This window comes from Oncorhynchus gorbuscha, linkage group LG03, assembly GCF_021184085.1.
Source record: "Oncorhynchus gorbuscha isolate QuinsamMale2020 ecotype Even-year linkage group LG03, OgorEven_v1.0, whole genome shotgun sequence".
In the NCBI taxonomy this organism is placed as follows: domain Eukaryota; kingdom Metazoa; phylum Chordata; class Actinopteri; order Salmoniformes; family Salmonidae; genus Oncorhynchus; species Oncorhynchus gorbuscha.
Window position 1 is genome coordinate 92,295,919 of NC_060175.1, and position 26,503 is coordinate 92,322,421.

The 26,503-nt window shown below is 40.8% G+C and overlaps 2 protein-coding genes across 4 annotated transcripts in view; one reads left to right on the plus strand and one right to left on the minus strand.

Moving 5' to 3' along the window:
• The first annotated feature begins 1,003 nt into the window (after positions 1 to 1,003).
• LOC124032215 (adenosine deaminase-like) lies at positions 1,004 to 22,324 on the plus strand. The gene is made up of 11 exons (XM_046344458.1): positions 1,004 to 1,157; positions 5,927 to 5,988; positions 6,573 to 6,695; positions 14,737 to 14,880; positions 15,134 to 15,249; positions 16,009 to 16,133; positions 17,275 to 17,346; positions 19,138 to 19,239; positions 21,113 to 21,180; positions 21,348 to 21,477; positions 21,746 to 22,324. Exons 1-11 carry the CDS (start codon positions 1,008 to 1,010, stop codon positions 21,848 to 21,850), a joined length of 1,197 nt encoding a protein of 398 aa, XP_046200414.1. The 5' UTR covers positions 1,004 to 1,007; the 3' UTR covers positions 21,851 to 22,324.
• A 782-nt stretch (positions 22,325 to 23,106) lies between these two features.
• Positions 23,107 to 26,503, minus strand: part of LOC124032216 (cAMP-dependent protein kinase inhibitor gamma-like) — a 35,551-nt gene continuing 32,154 nt past the window's right edge. For 2 of the 3 annotated variants that reach the window (XM_046344460.1, XM_046344461.1), the window contains exons 2-3: positions 24,115 to 24,299; positions 23,107 to 23,769 (exon numbers count right to left, since the gene is read on the minus strand). In XM_046344460.1, the coding sequence (XP_046200416.1) occupies positions 23,687 to 23,769; positions 24,115 to 24,268 (237 nt within the window). In that variant the 5' untranslated portion in view covers positions 24,269 to 24,299 and the 3' untranslated portion in view covers positions 23,107 to 23,686. Of the gene's footprint in view, positions 23,770 to 24,114; positions 24,300 to 24,542; positions 24,718 to 26,503 lie in introns of those variants that run through there. The other variant, XM_046344459.1, reaches the window with a different exon arrangement.

Genomic DNA, 26,503 nt, shown 5'->3' on the forward strand with positions numbered 1-26,503 from the left:
CTGACCACTTCCGTATTGAGCGAGTTACTGGTAATCCCTGTTTGTAAGCAGGAATCTGGAGGATAGAATTATGGTCAGATTTGCCACATCGAGCAATAACAGCAATAACAGCTTGCTTTCAGTTTCCCCCTCCCCACTCAGAATACTCCCAGACAGTCCTGGCAAAGTTCTTGCTTGAGAAATTGTTATTTGCTAAAAAACTATTTTTGTTTCTTTTTGACCATTTTAATTGATACAGTCACAGTAAGGTATTTAATTGTTACCCAAAAATGATATGATATTGAGATTTTAAAAAATCTGCATTGGACCTTTAAAAGGCATTAGAAGAAGACAAAAAGGATCCATGAAACATATTTGGTGTGTCATCATAGTGGTCTCTGTCTTGTGGTCTCAAAGGAATAAACTTAAGTAAACATGCACTTTTTTCAATGCTGAATTCAATGTTACTTAGAAAACAAAGTTTTAATATGTTTTTATTTGTATTTTGTATTGTAATGTATTTTTTTGCAAACATCCTTTTTTATTTGAAAAGTAGATCACCTAGTAATCCTAGTTTTCAAATGTATCTGTAATCTGATCACAATATTTTTGCTGTACATTCAGGTACATTTTTGTTTTGTGTAATCAGATTACATGTAACTGATTACATGTATCACTTCCTCCTTTCCCTAGATGTGTAGGACTTGGTCTGGCTACAGTAGCTCTGGACAGGCCATAATCAGATCATTGGTAAACCTCTAAGCATTTGGCCAACGATTAACCTACTGTATGCTGCTAATCCTACACCACAACTAGTCTACTGGTTACACCGTGGAAACATTGTTAGCGTGAAAATGTATCTGTAGACCTAATTATCTGGTTACAATACCTTCATATAGTATAACGGTAGATAAACTCGATTTGCTTGCACGTTTATGACAATGGGCCTAATTGCATGCTGTTGTTGGGGGTAGGATCAAGGCGTGTCCCATGTCCCATGCGAGCTAGACATGTATATAATGGTAGTAATGAACGCTATTCGAGTCCTGGGCGTGACAAGCTTGAAGTTGCGCCTCTCATCCTGTGCTATCAGCACTTTCACATTCACCGGCACACACAGGAGAGCCTTCACAATGGCAGAACACTTCACTGAACAAATAGTATTTAACAAACCAAAGGTAAGTTGTATTTGACGACTAATGTATCAGGCAGAATGACAGTTGCATTATAGTATTAATGATCCTGTTTACTCTCCTTCTCAACCACTTTGTAACCATTTATTCATTACCCTATTATTCCTTCTCAAACTTGTCACCGTGTAGGCTGTACTTCGTTCGGTAATGATAGGGTTTGACGTGGCTCTTTCATTTGTTTCTAAATTCTAAAATCAAGGAAGCGCGTGGTTAGAAGAAACGAAAAGTAGAAAGGGAGCGTAGGCTACTATTGATGAACTGTTGTGCCATCTGTGGGCCGTTCCTGTAGCCTATTCATTTGCATCAATACCTAGCTAAACGTTTTAAGAAGATCCTAACTAGATGCATTTTCCATTGATACATTTTCTAAAGTGTTGTGTGGTACTTTCACACTCACTTCGGTTTTACATAGCATGTAATACGTTGAGCATTAGATAATATTTCACTGTAATTATGGATGAGCATTGGTGGTGCAGCCTCTTTCTATAGGCAGACTAAGCGCGCTCGGCGTAGGGCACCACGTTAGAGCATCAGTATATTTCCACTTATGTCAGTCACTCAAAGCTTTTAGATTGCTAGGTGAGGTAGTCTAGCCAGCTATCTAACCCTTGTATGAGGCCTAATCATCACCAAATTACCAACCAGGCACGCAGGGCATGTTGATTTACTTAGTCACTCTCACACATATATCATGTGAACATGACACAATGTGTAGAACGGCAGGAAATGTGCTTTAAAACTGCTAAATGTTCTCCGCCCCATGGCAAAAATATTAATAATTGCAGATTGCTTTAAAACTGCAACACAGTCTCCCGACCAAATCTCGCCTAGCGTCCCCGAAGGGCTAGAGGTGGCTCAGGGTGGTGGGATTGGCAGGTGCATTTACTGGTGGAGCCAGATATCTTGATGTGTCAAGCCCATGAAGACTACTGGCTGTGTTTAGAGTATCAAAAGACTAGGGGTGACACTGTAGGCCTATATAACACATATATACCATTGTTTAAATATTAATGGTGGACAAATGCACCAAAAACACCAGTAATAAGATAGTTTGGCTGTTGATTATAAGCACTAGGCTACTCTACTTGTTTCAGTGTTGCCTTTTTAAACTGATGTAGAGGGTAAATTAATCTTGGTTACCCAAAAGTAATGTCTCATTTAGAATCTGCCCACGAGAGATTAAGGTTAAGCAAGCTGCTCTTCCTGATACCCGGACAGTGTAATTCAATTCACACACTGTAGCTTGTACTGCACCACTGTGTCTCCTATAGAGCGGCAACACAAAAAACAATACAATATTTTATTGTTCCATTATTCAGAGATAATGGTAATGTGGTTGTTTTTGCTGTCAGAGTCCCCAGCCCCAACACACAACGTACAGACAACATACAGACAACACACAACGTACAGACAACAACACACAACAGGCTGGGAGCAGCACAGGGTCAGCCACAGAGTAGTGACCCTGGAGCAGGTTAGGGGTTAAGTTGCCTTGATCAAGGGCTCGATTGATTTGTATGTATTATGGATCCCCATTAGTTCCTGCCAAGGCAGCAGCTACTCTTCCTGGGGTACATCAAAATTAAGGCCAGTTAAACAATTAAAAACATTACATTTACATTTCACAACATATCAAGTGGATTTCCTCAGGCCACTACTCTACTACCACATATATACGATATATATGTGTGTGTGTGTGTGTGTGTGCGCTGCTCGGACATTAGTTCAGGAGGCGAGGGGTAATAAAGACCTTTTTGGATAATTATGTATAACATGTGCAGGAGGGACCTGATCCTAGATCAGCACTCCTAGTCCTATACACAAGATACTAGTCCAGGGGTAAGAAAGACACTTCAGTAAATACTGATCCTAAGTCTTCTTGAACATATACCACCCATTAGCACCAGCACACAAACAATAGTGCCCTTTGGAGTTATGGTCCTGCGTCAGCAGAACATGCACAGGGCGAGGAGCTGATAGCTGATAACAAGAAGCGTAATGTGTGTGTGCAGTAATACAGTAAACAGGGATGGACAACCTTGAAGAGTGACTTTGTCATTGATAACATCTTGATTATCAACCAATAACTGAGTGTATGGGGCGTGATGAGCCTGACCTCAATTATCCATGCAACAGAAACAGAACTATATGAAGTTATGTAATGACTATACATTACACAACATGTCACATTGTTTGAGTATTAATTGTCTATAAAATGATGCATGAATTTTGTGAAAACGTGCTGTTGGCCTCATGGCTGTTACATAAAGTTGTGTAATGATGGCTGTGACACAAACAAAATAAGGTTGCCGTGCTGTTATAGACACACATTTATAACAACTTGAACACAGATGATTAATAACAGTTTCTTCCATTACATTTATACCTGTTGATAGATAAAACAGGTTATATGCTTTGTATTGGTCATGGTTAGTAAAGTAGGAAACCACAGAAGAATAGCCCATGAGGAAATGAGTTGTTACTACAAAGCCAGAAAATGACTTAATCTGTAAATGACTGAAACAGCTGTCATAGACCTGATCTGTGTATGTATTTAAACACTGTCCAATTCAAGACTCTACACACACGCAGGGAGGCACACACATACAGTTGAAGTCAGAAGTCTACATCCACCTTAGCCAAATGTATTTATTTTTATTTATCCGTTATTTTACCAGGTAAGTTGACTGAGAACATTCTCATTTGCAGCAACGACCTGGGGAATAGTTACAGGGGAGAGGATGGGGATGAATGAGCCAATTGTAAACTGGGGATTATTAGGTGACCATGATGGTTTGATGGCCAGATTGGGAATTTAGCCAGGACACCGGGGTTAACACCCCTACTCTTCCATGCGATCTTTAATGACCGCGGAGAGTCAGGACACCCGTTTAACATCCCATCCGAAAGATAGCACCCTACACAGGGCAGTGTCCCCAATCACTGACCTGGGGTATTGGGATATTTTTTAGACCAGAGGAAAGAGTGCTTCGTACTGGCCCCCCAACACCACTTCCAGCAGAATCTGGTCTCCCATCCAGGGACTGACCAGGAACAACCCTGCTTAGCTTCAGAAGCAGGCCAGCAGTGTGGTATGCTGCTGGCTAAATACATTTAAGCTCAGTTTGTCACAATTCCTGACATTTAATCCTAGTAAAAAGTTTGTAAAAGTTTACATACACTTAATTAGTATTTGGTAGCATTGTCTTTAAATTGTTTAACTTGGGTCAAATGTTTCAGGTAGCCTTCCACAAGCTTCCCACAATAAGTTGGGTGAATCTTGGCCCATTCCTCCTGACAGAGCTGGTGTAATTGAGTCAGGTTGTAGGCCTTCTTTCTCGCGCACACTTTTTCAGTCTGCTAACAAATTTTCTATAGGATTGAGGTCAGGGCTTTTTTTGTCCTTAAGCCATTTTCCACAACTTTGGAAGTATGCTTGGGGTTATTGTCCATTTGAAAGACCCATTTGCGACCAAGCTTTTAACGTCCTGACTGATGTCTTGAGATGTTGCTTCAATGTATCCACATAATCTTTCTTTCTCATGATGCCATCTATTTTGTGAAGTGCACCAGTCCCTCCTGCAGCAAAGCACCCCCACAACATGATGCTGATACCCCTGTGCTTCACGGTTGGGATGGTGTTCTTCAGCTTGCAAGCATCCCCCCAAACATAACGATGGTCATTATGGCCAGACAGTTCTATTTTTGTTTCATCATACCAGTGGACCTTTCTCCAAAATGTACGATATTTGTCCCCATGTGCAGTTGCAAACCGTAGCCTGTTTTTTTTAATGGCCGTTTTGGAGCAGTGGCTTCTTCCTTGCTGAGCGGCCTTTCAGGTTATGTCGATAGAGGACTCGTTTTACTGTGAAAAAATATACTTTAGTACCTGTGTCCTCCAGCATCTTCACAGGGTCCTTTGCTGTTGTTCTGGGATTGTTTTGCACTTTTCGCACCAAAGTACATTCATCTCTAGGAGACAGAACGCATCTCCTTCCTGTGCGGTATGATGGCTGCGTGGTCCCGTGTTTATACTTGCGTACTATTATTTATATAGATGAACGTGGTACCTCTAGGTGTTTGGAAATTGCTCACAAGGATGAACTAGACTTGTGGAGGTCTATAATTGTTTTCTGAGGTCTTGGCTGATTTCTTTTCATTGTCCCATGATGTCAAGCAAAGAGGCAGGTGAGGTGTCTGTTTCTCAAACTAGACACTCAAATGTACTTGTCCTCTTGCTCAATTGTGCACCGGGGTCTCCCACTCTTTCTATTCTGGTTAGAGCCAGTTTACTCTGTTCTTTGAAGGGAGTTGTACACAGCAATGTATGAGATCTTCAGTTTCTTGGAAATTTCTTGCATGGAATAACCTTCATTTCTCAGAACAAGAATAGACTGACGCGTTTCAGAAGAAAGTTATTTGTTTCTGGCCATTTTGAGCCAGTAATCGAACCCACAAATGCTGATGCTCCAGATACTCAACTAGTCTAAAGACGTCCACTTTTATTGCTTCTTTAATCAGAACAATAGTTTTCAGCTGTGCTAACATAATTGCAAAAGGGTTTTCCATTGATCAATTAGCCTTTTAAAATGGTAAACTTGGATTAGCTAACACAACGTGCCATTGGAACACAGTAGTGATGGTTGCTGATAATGGATATGCATAAAACATCAGCTGTTTCCAGCTACAATAGTCATTTACAACATTAATAATATCTACACTGTATTTTATTTTTGTCATATTTTTATCTTCAGATTGAGCTGCATGTGCATCTTGATGGCGCTATCCGAGTGGAGACGATCCTAGACGTTGCCAGGTAAGTTCATAAACCTGTTGAGTTCTTAGCATTTTTCTTTTAGTTAAATAATGTGTTAAAATTGGTTTTGCTAGTTCTCTTGAATCATGAATTGCCTATTACCCTTCACAAAAAGGCTGTTAGGTTCAATTGACATACGATGTTCTTTCAGTCTTTGTGTTTGGAACATGTAGGTCTAGTTATGGTGCTCTTTTTGAACTAGCAAATATCTTTAATGTCCTTAATATAATTAATTGAAATAATAATAATAATAATAATAATTTTATTTGTGCTTTTCAATACAAATAACAAAGTGATTCACATAAAATAATCAATTAAAAGTACTAAGAAACAAACAAAGATAGTAAAAAAATAAATTTCATTAAAATAATACATTGAATCATATATTAAAAGCATCTTCATAAAAGGTTGTCTTCAACAGAGATTTAAAAAGAGGCACTAAATCTGGCAGACCATTTCAAAGTCTAGGGGCCCTAATGGCAAATGCCTGGTCTCCTTTCATTTTCAGCCTAGAGAAATGAACATTGAACAGGTTGTAGCTAAATATTGCTGATTGTACTTTTAAAGTCCTCTGTCTGTCTCAGGCGACGTGGGATTACCCTGCCTGCAGGCACAGTGAAGGAGATGACACACATATGTGTGGTGCACCAGCCTGCCACGCTCACAGAGTTCCTTGGCAAGTTCGCAGAGTACATGCACGTCATTGCGTAAGTACCCTGAACATAAAGATAGATATGAGATAATTAGATGCTGACTACTGTACTAACCACCTGAGCTTTTGGTTTCATTTACATTCCCAAACTGAACCACCTTTTTTTAAGGAACTTTGTCCGGCTTTCAACTCACTCTTGAAAGTTGTAATAGTAGAATTTACAAGGTGCAATTTTGAAATTGGGTAGTGCATCACCAGTTCCTCTGGATATGTTAGTCATTGCATACCTTAGAGAGATATTTATAACTTGTCAGAAATGTCCAGATCAACTAGCCCACATCAGGTAGCGGTGCAGGAAGGGTGTTTCCCGATGATGGAAGGGGTTTTCTTATCATTATCACAGAGGGGTTATCTTATCATTATCACAGAGAGGTTATCTTATCATTATCACAGAGAGGTTATCTTATCATTATCACAGAGAGGGGTTTTCATGGACCTAGATCTATTTGTGCCAATAGTATAACAATGACCATAGGAATTGGTAAGACAGCAAAAACAGATCTGGGAACAAGCTAGGGACGTCAAACTCAAGAGTGAGAGTTTGACAAATATCTTAATAAATGAGGGTCATGGTTAGTTTCCTTCATACTGGTAGTGTTACAGGATTGGAGGGTCTCAAGTGAGAGGGAGAGACACACACAGAGTAGAGAGAGACACAAACACAAAGAGTTATCTATCCAAAACGGAGATGAATGGGTAAACCACTTCTCCAATCTTTTTGGCCCTATAACAAAGAACAAACAGCAAAAACATATACATGACCAAATACAAATCTTAGAATTAACTTCTCATGGCTGGGGGCAGTATTGAGTAGCTTGGATGAATAAGGTGCCCAGAGTAAACTGCCTGCAACCCAGTCCCACCAGTTGCTAATATATGCATATCATTAGTACATGTGGATAGAAAACACTCTGAAGTTTCTAAAACTGTTTGAATGATGTCTGTGAGATATAACAGAACTCATATGGCAGGCAAAAACCTAAGAAAAAATCCAACCAGGAAGTGGGAAATCTGAGGTTGGTCCTTTTTTCAACTCATTCCCTATTGAAGATACAGTGGGATATTGGTCATGTTGCACTTCCTAAGGCTTCCACTAAATGTCAACAGTCTTCAGAACCTTGTTTGATGCTTCTACTGTAAAGTAGGGGCTCATAAGGGCTCTTTGAGACGGTGGTCTGGCAGAGTGCCACAAGCTCGTGACGCTAGCTCGCGCTCCATTGCATTTCTGAAGACAAAGGAATTCTCCGGTTGAAACATTATTGAAGATTTATGTTAAAAACATCCTGAAGATTGATTCTATACATCGTTTGACATGTTTCTACGGACTGTAACGGAACTTTTTGACATTTCGTCTGCTCCTAGTGAACACGCTTTGTGAGTTTGGATTTGTTTACCTAATGCACTAAAAAAGTAGCTATTTGGACATAAATTATTGACATTATCGAACAAAACAAACATTTATTGTGGAACTGGGATTCCTGGGAGTGCATTCTGATGAAGATCATCAAAGGTAAGTGAATATTTACATTTACATTTAAGTCATTTAGCAGACGCTCTTATCCAGAGCGACTTACATTTCTGACTTCTGTTGACTGCACAATATGGCGGATATCTTTTTGGCTTGTTTGGTCTCTGAGCGCCGTACTCAGATTATTGCATGGTTTGCTTTTTTCCCAAAGCTTTTTTGAAATTCAACTCAGTGGTTGCATAAGGATAAGTGTATCTAAAGTTCCATGCATACCACTTGTATTTACATCAACATTTATTATGAGTATTTCTGTAAATTGATGTGGCTCTCTGCAGAATCACCGGATGCTTTTGGAACTACTGAACATAACGCGTCAATGTATACTGAGATTTTTTTATATAAATATTAACTTTATCGAACAAAACATACATGTATTATGTAACATGAAATCCTATGAGTGTCATCTGATGAAGATCATCAAAGGTTAGTGATTCAAATCAAAATCAAATCAAATTTTATTTGTCACATACACATGGTTAGCAGATGTTAATGCGAGTGTAGCGAAATGCTTGTGCTTCTAGTTCCGACAATGCAGTGATAACCAACAAGTAATCTAACTAACAATTCCAAAACTACTGTCTTATACACAGTGTAAGGGGATAAGGAACATGTACATAAGGATATATGAATGAGTGATGGTACAGAGCAGCATACAGTAGATGGTATCGAGTACAGTATATACATATGAGATGAGTGTGTAGACAAAGTAAACAAAGTGGCATAGTTAAAGTGGCTAGTGATACATGTGTTACATAAGGATGCAGTCGATGATGTAGAGTACAGTATATACATATGCATATGAGATTAATAATGTAGGGTAAGTAACATTATATAAGGTAGCATTGTTTAAAGTGGCTAGTGATATATTTACATCATTTCCATCATTATTAAAATGGCTGGAGTTGGGTCAGTGTCAATGACAGTGTGTTGGCAGCAGCCACTCAGTGTTAGTGGTGGCTGTTTAACAGTCTGATGGCCTTGAGATAGAAGCTGTTTTTCAGTCTCTCGGTTCATTTTATCTCTTTCAGATTTTTGTGACTCCTCTCTTTGGCTGGACAAATGTCTGTGTTTTTGTCAAGTAATTGTTTAATCAGTGTTCATAAATTCCAATTATATTTATCTGTCTGATACCCAGAGTTTGTAAAGTTCTGGTCTTAAATAAAACAGACAGAATTCCCAGCTCACAATTGATCAGGTTCCAATTTATTTGCGAGAGCTCCAAAGTTTTCACAAATCCATTCCTTCTTATATCATCCTAAACTACGCACACACATACACACAAAGATGGATTTTCTCATGAGTCTAACCACAGTTTATAACCCCTCAACTGACCGTTCCAGGCTCCCCCAGACACCATAACTCTGGAGGAGCCCTCCCTGTCCTCTCTTATCTCCACATACATTCCTTTCTTCCTAGGTACATGCCATATAACTCCTTCCTAATGGACAAACATTATTTAATACTACAAGAAAGACAGGGTAGAATTATTTCCAGTTATAGTGCAGTATACCTCATTTAGTCATTATTGATAAAAATCCCATAAGTTTTTCTGTGACTTGGCTCTGACCTAACATAATCGTTTGTGGTGCTTTCACGTTTTAAAGACTACCATAACCCACTGGATTCTCCAGTTACATTGAATGAACTACAGGACAAAATACAAACCCTCCAACCCGAAAAGGCCTGTGGTGTTGGTGGTATCCTCAATTAAATTATAAAATATACAGACCACAAATTCCAATTGGCTATACTTAAACTCTTTAACATCATCCTTAGCTCTAGCATCTTCCCCAATCAACAAAAGTGTAGACATATTTAACCCCAAAAACTACTGTGGGATATGCGTCAACAGCAACCTTGGGAACATCCTCTGCCTCATCATTAACAGCAGACTCATACATTTCCTCAGTGAAAACAGTGTACTGAGCAAATGTCATATTGGCTTTTTACCAAATTACCGTATGACAGACCACGTATTCACCTTAATTGACAAACAAACCAAAACAAAGGCAAAGTCTTCTCATGCTTTCTTGATTTAAAAAATCTTTTGACTCAATTTGGCAAGAGGGTCTGCAATACAAATTGATGTAAAGTGGTGTTGGGGGGGGAAACATACGACATTCTGAAATCCATGTACACAAACAACAAGTGTGCGGTTAAAAGTGGCAAACACAAACATTTCTGTTACCAACAGTTACATGGTGTTGGAAGTTGAGAGTCTATGTACTCTATATGACCGCGATTAATTGGTGTTGTTGCCAACAATGCAATCAACAAGCTTTTAAAGAACACTTAAAGAACACCTTGATTGGTCTTCTTCCTGGTTACTGAGTGGATGTAATGCAGGAGCAGGTCATGATGCAGGCAGGTATGTCTGTGGCAACCAACTGAATTTACAGTGTCTAATTGGTCGTTATAGATATCGTTCCCATTACAATACTAGCTTATATTTAACCCTAAAGCTATCAACATATTTCACATTTTTACCCCAAGATGGTACTTTTGAAAAAAAAAACAATCATAGTAAAATCTTCAACTCAAATCTCACCCACTGCTGAAACTAAACAATGTATTAAAAGACAACATTTTCTGTGATGGTTCAGTTCCATACCAGACTAACCAGTAACTTCCCACAACCAGTGGTGGAAAAAGTCACCAAGTAAAATACTACTTGACTAAAAGTCTAAAAGTATGTCGTTTTAAATATACTTAAGTATCAAAAGTAAATGTAATCGCCAAAATATACTTAAGAATCAAAAGCAAAAAGTATAAATAATTTCACATTCCTTATATTAAGCAAACCAGACTGCACAATTTTCTTATTTTCATTTACGGATAGCCAGAGGCACGCTCGAGTGAGTCCGCCAGATCAGAAGCAGTAGGGATGACAGAGATGTTCTCTTAATAAGTACGTGAATTGGACCATTTTCCTATCCTGCTAAGCATTCGAAATGTAACAAGTATTTATGGGTGTCAGGGAAAATGTATGAAGTAAAAAGCACATTATTTTCATTAGGAATGTTGGGGAGCAAAAATATAAATAGTAAGTAATGTACAGATACCCAAAAAACAACTTACTACAATACTTTAAAGTATTTTTAATTAAGTACTTTACACCACTGCCCACAACAAGTATGAAAAGACCCAATGCTGGTTTGTAATAGCAGCCAGGGAAGCTGCTAGCTGTCAGTTATGCTGAATGAAGCATTTTTTAGCAAGGCCTTCCCTTGAAAAGCTGTGTTGTTGCATCTGGTGCTTCCCCCCTACACGACAACAACATGGGGAACTTGCTAGCTGTGTTTGGCTCATGCAGAATTGTTGTGTGTGTTGGCGGATAGACCGGCACAGAGGGGGGTCACGGGGTCGGAGGGAGAGACAACAAGCATTCAGACCAGGCATGTTAGAAACAGGCATTCACGTCTAGTGTAAATGCTGGTCTGTTTTCCAATCGTGATGTGAAACAGAAACTTTTAAGTAAAAAATCAACAAAGGGAATTGATGCTGGATATATCTGTCCCACTGAGTTTGCAGACATTTCCCACCCCTCCAACCAGAATACCCATTGCTCCACGGGGACTTTTACAGAAATGTCTACTATAAAACAGAATGATATGCACTCAAAATCAAATGAAAATGACAAATGACTATAATATTCTATCATTCCCTATGTCAGGGTTCCAAATAGGTGGAACTCAAGCCAAATTAGTAAAACATATATATATATATAATGATTTTTGTTGTTGAACATAAATGGCTGTAAAATCCCCAGGAAATCAGCTCAAAGTTATTTTAATTTAGGAAATATGTCAAACACTATATATGTTTGGGCTTCTTGCAGTCAATTTGCCGTGTAGGTCTACAAATTATTTAGAATTATGTTCCGGCCCCAGGACCATCCACTCAAAAAAGAATTGGCCCGCGGCTTAATGTAATTGGTCCCTACCCTATGTCATCCCTCAAATAATAATAATAATAATATATGCCATTTAGCAGACGCTTTTATCCAAAGCGACTTACAGTCATGTTTGCATACATTCTACATATGGGTGGTCCCGGGGATCGAACCCACTACCCTGGCATTACAAGCGCCATGCTCTACCAACTGAGCTACACAGGCTGATCTTATGTCCTTTACCTTCATTATCATACAGGGATACTTATTATCATATACTCCTGCTGACAGTTAGTCATATTAGCAGTAGCAGTGCCAGTCAAGTTCAGGTCAGGGGTCACAGGGAGCATTGGTTTAGCCACTTGGCTCTCTCTGTGACAGTAATAGTCCTCCTGGCGTGGCGTGCTGAGGATTTACCATCAGATTACCCTCCTGTCATTTAGAGAAACACTTCAACCATGTAATACCATGTAATACCCAGTACTAACCCTGTAATACCCAGTACTAACCCTGTAATACCCTGTTACTAACCCTGTAATACCCTGTTACTAACCCTGTAATACCCAGTACTAACCCTGTAATACCCTGTTACTAACCCTGCAATACCCTGTTACTAAACCTGTAATACCCTGTTACTAAACCTGTAATACCCTGTTACTAAACCTGTAATACCCTGTTACTAACCCTGCAATACCCTGTTACTAACCCTGTAATACCCAGTACTAACCCTGTAATACCCTGTTACTAACCCTGTAATACCCAGTACTAACCCTGTAATACCCTGTTACTAAACCTGTAATACCCTGTTACTAACCCTGTAATACCCAGTACTAACCCTGTAATACCCTGTTACTAACCCTGTAATACCCAGTACTAACCCTGTAATACCCTGTTACTAACCCTGCAATACCCAGTACTAACCCTGTAATACCCAGTACTAACCCTGTAATACCCTGTTACTAACCCTGTAATACCCTGTTACTAACCCTGTAATACCCAGTACTAACCCTGTAATACCCTGTTACTAACCCTGTAATACCCTGTTACTAACCCTGTAATACCCAGTACTAACCCTGTAATACCCTGTTACTAACCCTGTAATACCCAGTACTAACCCTGTAATACCCAGTACTAACCCTGTAATACCCTGTTACTAACCCTGTAATACCCTGTTACTAACCCTGTAATACCCAGTACTAACCCTGTAATACCCTGTTACTAACCCTGCAATACCCTGTTACTAAACCTGTAATACCCTGTTACTAAACCTGTAATACCCTGTTACTAAACCTGTAATACCCAGTACTAACCCTGTAATACCCTGTTACTAAACCTGTAATAGTCAGTACTAACCCTGTAATACCCTGTTACTAAACCTGTAATACCCAGTACTAACCCTGTAATACCCTGTTACTAACCATGTAATACCCTGTTACTAAACCTGTAATACCCTGTTACTAAACCTGTAATACCCTGTTACTAAACCTGTAATACCCTGTTACTAAACCTGTAATACCCTGTTACTAAACCTGTAATACCCAGTACTAACCCTGTAATATCCTGTTACTAAACCTGTAATACCCTGTTACTAAACCTGTAATACCCTGTTAAAAAACCTGTAATACCCTGTTACTAAACCTGTAATACCCTGTTACTAAACCTGTAATACCCTGTTACTAACCCTGTAATACCTTGTTACTAAACCTGTAATACCCAGTACTAACCCTGTAATACCCTGTTACTAAACCTGTAATACCCTGTTACTAAACCTGTAATACCCAGTACTAACCCTGTTACTAAACCTGTAATACCCCGTTACTAAACCTGTAATACCCTGTTACTAACCCTGTAATACCCTGTTACTAAACCTGTAATACCCAGTACTAAACCTGTAATACCCTGTTACTAAACCTGTAATACCCTGTTACTAAACCTGTAATACCCAGTACTAACCCTGTAAAACCCTGTTACTAACCCTGTAATACCCTGTTACTAACCCTGTAATACCCTGTTACTAACCCTGTAATACCCTGTTACTAAACCTGTAATACCCAGTACTAACCCTGTAATACCCTGTTACTAAACCTGTAATACCCTGTTACTAAACCTGTAATAGCCTGTTACTAAACCTGTAATACCCTGTTACTAAACCTGTAATACCCAGTACTAACCCTGTAATACCCTGTTACTAAACCTGTAATACCCAGTACTAAACCTGTAATACCCTGTTACTAAACCTGTAATACCCTGTTACTAAACCTGTAATACCCTGTTACTAAACCTGTAATACCCTGTTACTAAACCTGTAATACCCTGTTACTAAACCTGTAATACCCTGTTACTAAACCTGTAATACCCAGTACTAAACCTGCAGGCCAAGAGGGAAGAGACGTAAAGAACAATGGACTGTTCCTAGAACGTCTCCTGTATTTTACGTGTCGTACATTGAAATATAGCTTCTTCCAACATCTTCATTTGTAACTGGATGAACATGATGTGATGGAATCTAAAGCAAATGTAGGGCCTTTGCTGGTGACTATTCATTATCTGCCATAGTTTAGTAAATATTTATGTTGTTTCTCTTGGGCTTCCTCTGATTTTCTGTGAACTTTCCAGTGGTGACAGAGAGGCGATCAAGAGGATAGCCTATGAGTTTGTGGAGGACAAAGCCAAAGAGGGGGTGATCTACGTTGAAGTCAGATACAGCCCACACTTTCTGGCTAACACTGACGTAGAACCCATTCCATGGAACCAAAAAGAGTACGTGGATGATACTATATGTTTCTGATCCGGTAAAGTAGATGACAGAAAAGCGCGCCTTTGAAACATACTGTATGTGTGATTGATGTCTAATTACTATATGGACATGCGCAATACAGTTCTTTGAGTTACTTGTGCTCTCCGATTGCAGTCTTGTATTGTTCATGTAGGTATCTGTTCTTAGAGATAAAAACATGTGACATTGCAATGCATTGAAGAGTTCTCTGTGTGTTGATTTTACTCTCTTCCCCAGAGGTGACTTGAGCCCAGATGAGGTTGTTTGCTTGGTGAACCAGGGTCTGGCCGAGGGAGAGAAGGCATTCAACATCATAGCCAGGTCCATTCTGTGCTGCATGCGCCACATGCCAAGTAATGCCCTCGCGGTCCTGTCCTGTCTGTCTGGCCCAACACAGCCCCTCCGTATTGTCTGCCTCTGTCTGTTTTCCTGTCCGCAGTCCTCTGTCTGTGATCCTCATCACACTAAGTTGCAGGCCAAACATCTCCCAGTCAAAAATATTCGCTCCTGTTTTGGGCATCGTCTGACTATGTCTTGTTTCATTTCAACCCCACTCAATGATGTTGATCTATATGTGAGGAGGTGTGATGCTGTGCTTATTGACTTTTCTCCTTAGCTAATGTCACCATTTGCTGACCCTATAATGCAGACAGTAAAAAGGGGCTCATCACTGAATTAAAAATTGCAAGCCAAATCTCCTATGTTACAGTCCAGAATAGTATAGGAAGTTGGTTATATGTAACTTTCTGACTTCACAGAGCGTAGTATCTGTTTTTGTTATTACATGCAACAAAATACAAGTGACTATTTTAGGCAAACATTCCAGTGAACAGTTTTCTGTTGTCAGTATTTTGGTTTTTGTATTTTGTTCTGCTTTTGTTAACATTAAGTTTGGAACTGAACAATTTGACCTTTACAACCATTGCTTTACACTAGCTTTCACGGAGATGCTTGACATGATTCACAATGTCTCTCATTCGTAGCAGCAGATATTCAGATAACCTTTAGGTCATAGATCTAGCATGAAAACATTTCACCAACATTCACACAAATCAAACATCCTGCATTTGAAAACGACCTGTCTCTGGGTCTTGGGTTGTGGCGTTGCGCAGGCTGGTCCAAGGACGTGGTGGAGTTGTGTAAGAAGTACAAGAAGGATGGAGTGGTGGCTATTGATCTGGCAGGAGACGAGTCACTCAACTGTGAGGCCTACCCAGGACACAGGATGGCCTATGAGGTAACTTACCACTGCCCAACTTTGAACCCTTGTGGCTGATTCATTCTGTATGTGCTGTAGGTAACTGTTCCATGCATGCATGGTTCATGGCCACGATACAAGACAATAGCTAGCCTCAGCAGGATATGACGCTAACCACTTTCCTACTGAACGCTGTCATGCAGCATACCATGCTCATTTTTATTGCTTAAAAAGGTGGCAGATCACCCTCCAACTTGCACAAGAATTTAAAATTTGTGACACTATGAAAGAAAAAGAAATCCCATTTGACACTGTTGGCTACCCGTTGTCAGATAGTAGAGTTACAGTACAACCGATCTTTATTGGGGCTATTGCAGAACTTCAGACCTTAAAAGGCCTACAATTGGTTGATTTGTTTTATAACTAGCCAATAATTTACACCTTATCATTATAACTCATCAACTCTCTATACATTTACCCATAAATGGAGACCTCAAGGTCGCTTTAGACAGAGTTGGCGGTCTGCAATTTCTTGCAACAGAAAACTCTCTCAAGAGCAATAACTGAATCAGTGAAACTATTCACCATGTTGATGATGACCAAATTTAGGCAATTTGTCCAAAGTATGCCACTTAAGTGTTTCAACTGCGTAGTTTGTTCTATCTCTGGTGGTTCCTGAATTAAACACACAGCCATTCAATCATTCCCCCCAGGATAACATCTGGGAACACTGTGGTAAGGTCAACCAGCGGCTGAAGTGATAAATGTGGACATGTTGACATCTGTTTAAATCATTAGTGTGAAGAAGTCCATTTCCAAACACTAGGAGTCGGAGAATTAACATGCTCTTAGTAGAGTGCCACGCTGATACTAATACAGACAGTTATAACTGTACAAGCTCTAAATTCAGAGGTCTTAAATTCTAAGCTGGGTTTTGTCAAAAGCAGATCTGACATTTCTCAAATGTTGGTGAGATGCAAATCTTACCAATCTAGCCTTTGGCAAAAAATAATGCATTCTCTTTACCGAAGCATGGGCTCTTGGAATCATGTTATGACTATGTTCATCCATGTATAATGACAGTTTCAAGACAATGGAAGGTATTTCAGTCAGGACTAACTGTCAAAGCCAGATGTTTCTCAAGTTAACTTGGTGTTGATGTGAGTGACCTTGTTGACAGGAAGCTGAGAGATGTGGGGTCCACAGAACAGTCCATGCTGGAGAGGTAGGCCCTGCCTCTGTGGTGAAAGAGGTGAGCTTCCCTTTCCTGTACAGCCTTTGGGGACCATTAAATATTTGACAGTTCAACTTGATCGAAGACTTTCTCTACTTCTCAACACACAACAGCAACACCTACAGTACCAGTCAAACGTTTGGACACATCTACTCTATTTGTACTATTTTCTACATTATTATTCTACAGTGAAGACATCAAAGCTATGAAATAACACAGACTCATGTAAACAAAAAACGTGTTAAAACAAATCAAAATATATTTTACATTTGAGATTCTTCAACGTAGCCACCCTTTAACTTGATGACAGCTTTGCACACACTTGGCATTCTCTCAACCAGCTTCATGAGGTAGTCACCTGGAATGCATTTAAATTAACACGTGTGCCTTGTTAAAAGTTAATTTGTGGTCATTTCTTTCCTTCTTAATGCGTTTGAGCCAATCAGTTGTGTTGTGACAAAGTAGGGGCACTATGATGAAAATGGCACTCATGATGACCGCTACAGGAAAGGAAGACCCAGAGTTATTCTGCTGCAGAGCATACATTCATTAGAGTTACCAGCCTCAGAAATCAGCAATTGACTGCACCCCAGATTGCAGCCCAAATAAATGCTTCACAGAATTCAAGTAACAGACATCTCAACATCGTGACTGCGTGACTTCATGATTGAATTGCTGCAAAGAAACCACTACTAAAGGACACCAATAAGAAGAGACTTGCTTGGGCCAAGAAACACAAGCAACGGACATTAGACCGGTGGAGAACTGTCTTTTGGTCTGATGAGTCCAAATGTGAGATTTTTGGTTCCAACCACCGTGTCTTTGTAAGACGCAGAGGAGGTGAACAGATAATCTCTGCATGTGTTGTTCCCACCATGAAGCATGGAAGAGGAAGTGTGATGGTGCTTTGCTAGTGACACTGGTTTACTTAGAATTGAAGGTACACTTAACCAGCATGCTAACAAGCAATAAGCCATCCCATCTGGGGTGTGCTGAGTGGGACTATCCTTTGTTGTTCATCAGGACAAAGACCAAAAACACACTTCCAATATAACGGCTATCTGACCAAGAAAGAGAGTGATAAGTGCTGCATCAGATGACCAGGCCTCCACAATAACCCAACCTCAACCCAATTGAGGTGGTTTGGGATAAGTTGGACCGCAGAGTGAAGGAAAAGCAGCCAACAAGTGCTCAGCATATGTGGGAACTCCTTCAAGACTGTTGGGAAAGCATTCCAGGTGAAGCTGGTTGAGCGAATGCCAAGAGTATGCAAAGCGGTCATCAAGGCAAAGGGTGGATACTTTGAAGAATCTAAAACATTTTTTTGTTGTTGTACACTTTCAGTTACCACATGATTCCATAGTATTGATGTCTTCACTATTATTCTACAAATGGTGAAAATAGTATAAATAAAGGAACACTTGAATGAGTAGGTGTGTCCAAAATGTTGCCTGGTAGTGTACGTCATAACGTCTCTCACTGAACTGTTATCATGTTATAAGTGACACTGCATTGTGAAAACATATCTCCTCTTTTATAAGAACGTAAATACAGTTTGTTTGTCAGATAGAAACAAGTAAAACTACTGAGTACACAGAGCGCACTAGTCTGTTCATCACTAGCCAATATCACGTCACCCTGGAATTCTTCACTAGCCTATGTGAATTACTTTCTATGAAAGCCATATTTCTAAAATGTCAGGCAACTATGCAACCAAAGACAGCATGTTGCCAGGAATAGCCAGTAGTTCTGTTCGTGAGAGGATTTTGACAAAACTGATTGATGACACATAGTGCATGACTTCTTCAGGCTGTGGAGGTCCTGAAAGCAGAGAGAATAGGACATGGCTACAACATACTGGAGGACCAAGTGCTGTACAAACAACTCCTGGAGCAGAATATGCATTTTGAGGTAAGAACGTACACATTTATATTTCACCTGTAATGTAAAGTAACATTAGACTTCGTACACACAGAATATTACATGATGTATGAGCATACCTCCTAAAACAAGATAAATACATCCTACCATGAATGGAGAGGCTACACAGCTGACACTTAAACCGACTAGCAAAAACCTAAAAAGTGACCTTTACATTAACCCTAACCAAATCCATAACCCCGACCCTAACGTTAACCTAATTTTATGAAATAAAATATTGGTTTGGGCATCAGGTTGTGGACTTATAGCCTTTTCCTACCATGAAGGCGGCTAGTGCAATGACCTCTGGTGGTCATGAAGAGACATTACACATGTGTTGTGTCCCAATTAATAGCTCCTTTCTCCCAAAGGGTCTACTTTCCTACATGGATTTGAAAGTAAAATTGCTGGTGCAGTGCATTCGAAAAGTATTCAGACCTCTTTTTCCACTTTCTATAACGTTACAGCCTTATTCTAAAATAGATTAAACAGGTTTTTAGAAATTGTTGCAAATTTATATATATACTTTAAAAAACGAATACTTATTTACAAAAGCATTCGGACCCCCTTTACTCAGTACTTTGTTGAAGCACTTTTGGCAGCGATTACACCTTCTTGGGTATGACGCTACAAGCGTGGCAAACTTGTATTTGGGGAGTTAATCCCATTTTTCTCTGCAGATCCTCTCAAGCGATCAGGTTGGATGAGGAACGTCGCTGCACAGCTATTTTCATGTCGCTCCAGAGATGTTCGATCGGGTTCAAGTCCGGGCTCTGGCTGGGCAACTCAAGGACATTCAGAGACTTGTCCCGAAGCCACTCCTGTGTTGTCTTAACTGTGTGCTTAGGGTCATTGTCCTGTTGGAAGGTGAACCTTCGCCCCAGTCTGAGGTCCTGAGCAGGTTTTCATCAAGGATCTCTCTGTACTTTACTCCGTTCATCTTTCCCCCGATCCGGACTAGGCTTCCAGTCCCTGCTGCTGAAAAACATCCCAACAGCATGATGTTGCCACCACCATGCTTCACCGTAGGGATGGTGCCAGGTTTCCTCCAGACGTGACGCTTGGCATTCAGGCCAAAGAGTTCAATTTTGGTTTCATCAGAACAGAGAATCTTGTTTCTCATGGTCTGAGAGTCCTTTAGGTGCCTTTTGGCAAACTCCAAGCGGGCTGTCTTATACTGAGGAGTGGCTTCCGTCTGGCCACTCTGCCATAAAGGCCTGATTCGTGGAGTGCTGCAGAGATGGTTGTCCTTCCCGAAGGTTCTTCCATCTCCACAGAGGAACTCTGTCAGAGTGACCATCGTGTTCTTGGTCACCTCTAGGAAGAGTGTTGGTGGTTCCAAACTTCTTCCATTTAAGAATGACGGAGGCCACTGTGTTCTTGGGGACCTTCAATGCTGCAGAATTGTTTTGGTACCCATCCCCAAATCTGTGCCTTGACACAATCCTGTCTCGGAGCTCTATGGACAATTCCTTCCACCTCATGGCTTGGTTTTTGCTCTGACAGGTGTGTGCCTTTCCAAGGTATTTCCAGTTTGTCATTATAGAGTATTGTGTGTAGATTGAGGAACAAATTCATTTGATCTATTTTAGAATAAGGCTGTAACGTAACAAAATGTGGAAAAAGTCACATGGAGTCTGAATACTTTTCCGAATGCACTGTATATGGAAAATCCCCATAGCCAACACAATTATTTTAAACTTGTGGGGAGTAGTGAACATGTGCACACTTCAGGAGGAAGGAGAGTTTATTGGGAGGCAACCAAGAACTAGTCTCCTTCACCAGCCATGTGTCCAACTACAGCCTAGAATCCTGGCAGAAAAGGCTACTGTTCTGTAAGGAAGGAATGCCGTGTGATTTACAGGTGTGTCCCATATCCAGCAAACTGACTGGAGCCTGTGATCCAGACTTCACCAAGCATCCTGTCATCACGTAAGCCATCTTTCACTACTCATCATATTCTATGAATGATACTTCTGATAAAGTTTCAACAACCCAATACCATAAAGATTGTAACAGGCGTTTGGAAACAATACCTTTTTTTAACCGTTTCATTTTTGTCTGGGTTTACTTATCCCCTCTGAATGTTGTGTGTGTAGCTTCAGAAAGGATAAGGCCAACTACTCCCTGAACACAGACGACCCTTTGATTTTCAACTCCACCCTGCACTTAGACTACAGCACTGCCCAGAACTACATGGGCTTCACCGAGGAGGAATTCAAGAGACTGGTAAGAAAACACATTTTATCTCTTCCTATTTGGCTTGGCAGCTCAATACCATTAAATATTTAGCCTGGTTCCAGATCTGTTTATGCTGTATAGCTAAATCCTATGGTTGTTAACATGACAATTAATGACCAAAGGAGTTGGGAAGACCGCACAAACAGATCCAGGACCAGGCTTTGAAATACTATGCGACTGTTGATAATACCATTAAATACTACAGTATACTCTCCCCTTATGGTTTAATAAGTCTCTCATTCACCTCGTTTTTCAGAACATAAACTCCGCTAACTCCAGCTTCTTGCCTGAGAAGGAGAAGAAGGATCTTATTAACAAGTTGTACGAAGCCTATGGAATGGTGGAGAACACTGGCTTTTAAATTAAGTACTGATCAGAGCTGCAACAACAACCCAGGCACCAACCACTTTGCCAAGTAAGATAGGTCGTATAGACTATTTGAATCGTCATGCCAACAACTTACATTTCCTTTGGTGGAAATAGAGTTCTTACCCCACATTTTAAAATAAATTGGGAATGCTTCAGGTAAACCAGCTCTATACCAAAAATGATCAAAAATGTAATGTTGTCCTAGTTGTGAGAACTAGGTGGTGTACTCTATCTACTGCTGTACTGTTCTCACTTGGTGGAGAGTAAAGCCTTCTGAAGTGGTCTTACCCTTTTTAGAGTAACTTCTGTAAGAGGTTTTTCTCAGAGGTAGATTTAGTGAAACATTTTGTAATTTTTGCATTTTACTAATTGAAAATCAGTTCCATTTAATACATTTCTTCCATTGAGGACAATGACGTTAAAATACGAGCAAAATCTACAATAAAAACGCTTTTGCATCTTAAAATTGTCATTATTGAAGGAGTATCAGAATCAACTGTAATATGGACCTTACCTCACTATGGACAGTTTAGTTCAAATGTAAACCACTTGAGTGGCAGCTCTTACAGAGCAGCAGCATATCTTACTGGAAAAGCACAGGCTGGACCCAGGAACATAGAGCTTGCTCATGAGTACCACTTCACTCAAACACTTCTTCTCCTTTATCAAAAAAAAATACAACATGGAGGTGCTAGGGCACTGTCCTATATGCTGTAAATTCGCTTCCTGTGACCACTCCAATGTACACTAAACTGCATTAGGAAATATTGATGATAATCTCAAATATTCAACTTCCATCAGCGATGGGTGTCTTTGAACGGGCACATCTTGGCTAACGTCAGTGTTTCAAAAAATCTATAGAAAACTGCACCTCTACTTGAGAACTAAATAAATCCCACTAGCAGTATTCTGACCACTGAAAGTACAAGTTCTGACCACTGAAAGTACAAATTCTGACCACTTAAAGTACAAGTTCTGACCACTGAAAGTACAAATTCTGACCACTGAAAGTACAAATTCTGACCACTGAAAGTACAAATTCTGACCACTGAAAGTACAAATTCTGACCACTGAAAGTACAAGTTCTGACCACTGAAAGTACAAGTTCTGACCACTGAAAGTACAAGTTCTGACCACAGAAAGAAGCTTCACTGAAGAAAATGAAAGACTCCGGGAGTGTCTCAGGCAGCAATGGTATTCTGAAGATAAGATTACAGTTGTGCCAACAGCAAAAGTATGTACATACCGTAACAGAAGATAAACCTTTTATTACAGAAAAGAAATTACTATTACAAAAGGTATCAGAGAACCATTTGAAATAAATATGATACTACAATTATTATTGTAAAACAAAAGGTAAAATAATAAACACAAAAGAAATGGCAAACATGATTATAGATTCTGCGTAGCTCGTTTTTGATGATAGTTCCATGTTAGGTTTGGAACAACAACATTTCATTCTAAGAAAGGATAGTGTTCAGTACATCTGGAGAGACATAGATCCAAAGTTTGGTACATTCTCATAGTGATGTGAGAACTTTTCCTTTACCACTGTAGCCCAGCAGCACCTCTAGGCCAAGAACAGACGTAGTCCTACTTGTCAACAACTGTTCTGTCAACTACATTTCCCACAATGCCAATTGATAAAGGAGAAGGATCATGCAGCTGGACCAGCAAAGCTCCATCAAAGCTACACAGTAAGAGATGTCATCACTGTTGAGTTAGGAGAGGGGTAGGGTCGAGTCAGGCAGGACATTCAGGAGATCCTCTCTCTGTCTTATTCTGTCCCTTCTTCTCCGTGTCCCGCTCTCCACTCCTGTGAGGTGGATTAGGATGGGCCCTCGCCTCCCTGGGCCTCTTGGCTGGTCAACCCTTCACCCTCAGGGGCTGGTGATGCACCAGAGTCTCCTTCTGAAAGACACGGGAAACATGGTCCATTAAAAACCAAGAAAGTGCCCACAAGTGTCAATAGATTGGAGATGGCTTGGGAGAGAAGGCAGGAGGTAATGCTGACGAAGTGAATGAAGATGTAGAACACAAACACCTGGCTATATCTATCTATCTATCTATACACACACACACGCGCACACACGCACACACACACACACACACACACACACACACACACACACACACACACACACACACACACACACACACACACACACACACACACACACACACACACACACACACACACACACACACACACACACACACACACACACACACACACACACACACACACACACTCACCCGCCACCTTCAGGTCCAGCCCTTCCATGTCTTTGGTTAATTCACTGGTGCTGGCTGCTGCCCCCTGTCCCTGTATGTCAGGTACTGCGTTCCTGCGGCCTGTACGATCACAGTTGATGAAGTCAGAGTACGGTGTTGTTGTCTCCACATCCATTATCTGTCCATGATCAGACACCTCATAACACCTGCAGAGAGGGATAGGATTCATTTTAATGTCCCAAGGGGAAAATTGTCTCAGACACCCGGTACTGATGTATACAAAATAGACACTGTACATTACACACATCATGATACACGTCACATACATAATACTTTCCATGTTCCCTTATTCTGTCAGTGGCGTACTAACACAGTTCAGCTTTACTTATTGCTGGTTAGGTATTAGATGGACATGGGAATAAATGTGTGTTTATACCTGTTCAACTTACATGTGGGGACCTTACAGCGTCTGTCTGAGGGAAGGAGGGACCCTACAGCGTCTGTCTGAAGGGAGGAGGGACCTGAACTGAAATAATTTCCTGCTCTTGTCTGATGGAGAGGGGGAGGGAGAGGGACAGCCTTACTGAGGCCAACAAAACAAAGCTGAGCTAAACCAGGCTGGAACTGTGGAAAAAAAGGAAATATAAAAAATAAACATTTGAACCACCACAATTATGTTCAAGTTGACACGACAGTGTGAGGGGTATGACTATCTCAATGTTGAGCCATACAAATAGTCTGTACCATATCCAGAGCTCAGAGTTGACAGTGAAATATTGTCCTTTCTATTTCTGCACAGTGGGCTAATGGCGCTAGCGTCAGAGCTAATTTGCCAACCTAATTACAAGTTATTAAAATAAAATTAAAAACAGAGCGTTGGTCAGGGACTCAAACCCTCAAGCCAATCACTCACTTAACTTTGACTGTCTAAAAACTACTCACATGAGTAGTGGTGCAAACTTACAATATGTTCTTTATACATATTAAGCCTTTCAAAAGTGCAGAGGCTGACCGGGGGAGAGAGAAAAGAAGAGAGCCTATTGAGCTCAGCTTACATTAGCTACTCATTCCTCCCTGCTCGGTCTTCCTCATCTCAGCAGACATTAGCTACTCATTCCTCCCTGCTCGGTCTTCCTCTTCTCAGCAGACATTAGCTACTCATTCCTCCCTGCTCGGTCTTCCTCTTCTCAGCTTACATTAGCTACTCATTCCTCCCTGCTCCGTCTTCCTCTTCTCAGCTTACATTAGCTACTCATTCCTCCCTGCTCCGTCTTCTTCTTCTCAGCTTACATTAGCTACTCATTCCTCCCTGCTCGGTCTTCCTCTTCTCAGCAGACATTAGCTACTCATTCCTCCCTGCTCCGTCTTCCTCTTCTCAGCTTACATTAGCTACTCATTCCTCCCTGCTCCGTCTTCCTCTTCTCAGCAGACATTAGCATCTCATTCCTCCCTGCTCGGTCTTCCTCTTCTCAGCAGACATTAGCTACTCATTCCTCCCTGCTGGGTCTTCCTCTTCTCAGCAGACATTAGCTACTCATTCCTCCCTGCTGGGTCTTCCTCTTCTCAGCAGACATTAGCTACTCATTCCTCCCTGCTGGGTCTTCCTCTTCTCAGCAGACATTAGCTACTCATTCCTCCCTGCTGGGTGTTCCTCTTCTCAGAAGACATTAGCTACTCATTCCTCCCTGCTGGGTCTTCCTCTTCTCAGCAGACATTAGCTACTCATTCCTCCCTGCTGGGTCTTCCTCTTCTCAGCAGACATTAGCATCTCATTCCTCCCTGCTGGGTCTTCCTCTTCTCAGCAGACATTAGCTACTCATTCCTCCCTGCTGGGTCTTCCTCTTCTCAGAAGACATTAGCTACTCATTCCTCCCTGCTGGGTCTTCCTCTTCTCAGAAGACATTAGCTACTCATTCCTCCCTGCTGGGTCTTCCTCTTCTCAGCAGACATTAGCATCTCATTCCTCCCTGCTGGGTCTTCCTCTTCTCAGAAGACATTAGCTACTCATTCCTCCCTGCTGGGTCTTCCTCTTCTCAGCAGACATTAGCTACTCATTCCTCCCTGCTGGGTCTTCCTCTTCTCAGCAGACATTAGCTACTCATTCCTCCCTGCTGCGTCTTCCTCTTCTCAGAAGACATTAGCTACTCATTCCTCCCTGCTCGGTCTTCCTCTTCTCAGCAGACATTAGCTACTCATTCCTCCCTGCTGGGTCTTCCTCTTCTCAGCAGACATTAGCATCTCATTCCCCCCTGCTGGGTCTTCCTCTTCTCAGCAGACATTAGCATCTCATTCCTCCCTGCTGGGTCTTCCTCTTCTCAGCAGACATTAGCATCTCATTCCTCCCTGCTGGGTCTTCCTCTTCTCAGCAGACATTAGCATCTCATTCCTCCCTGCACGGTCTTACACTTCT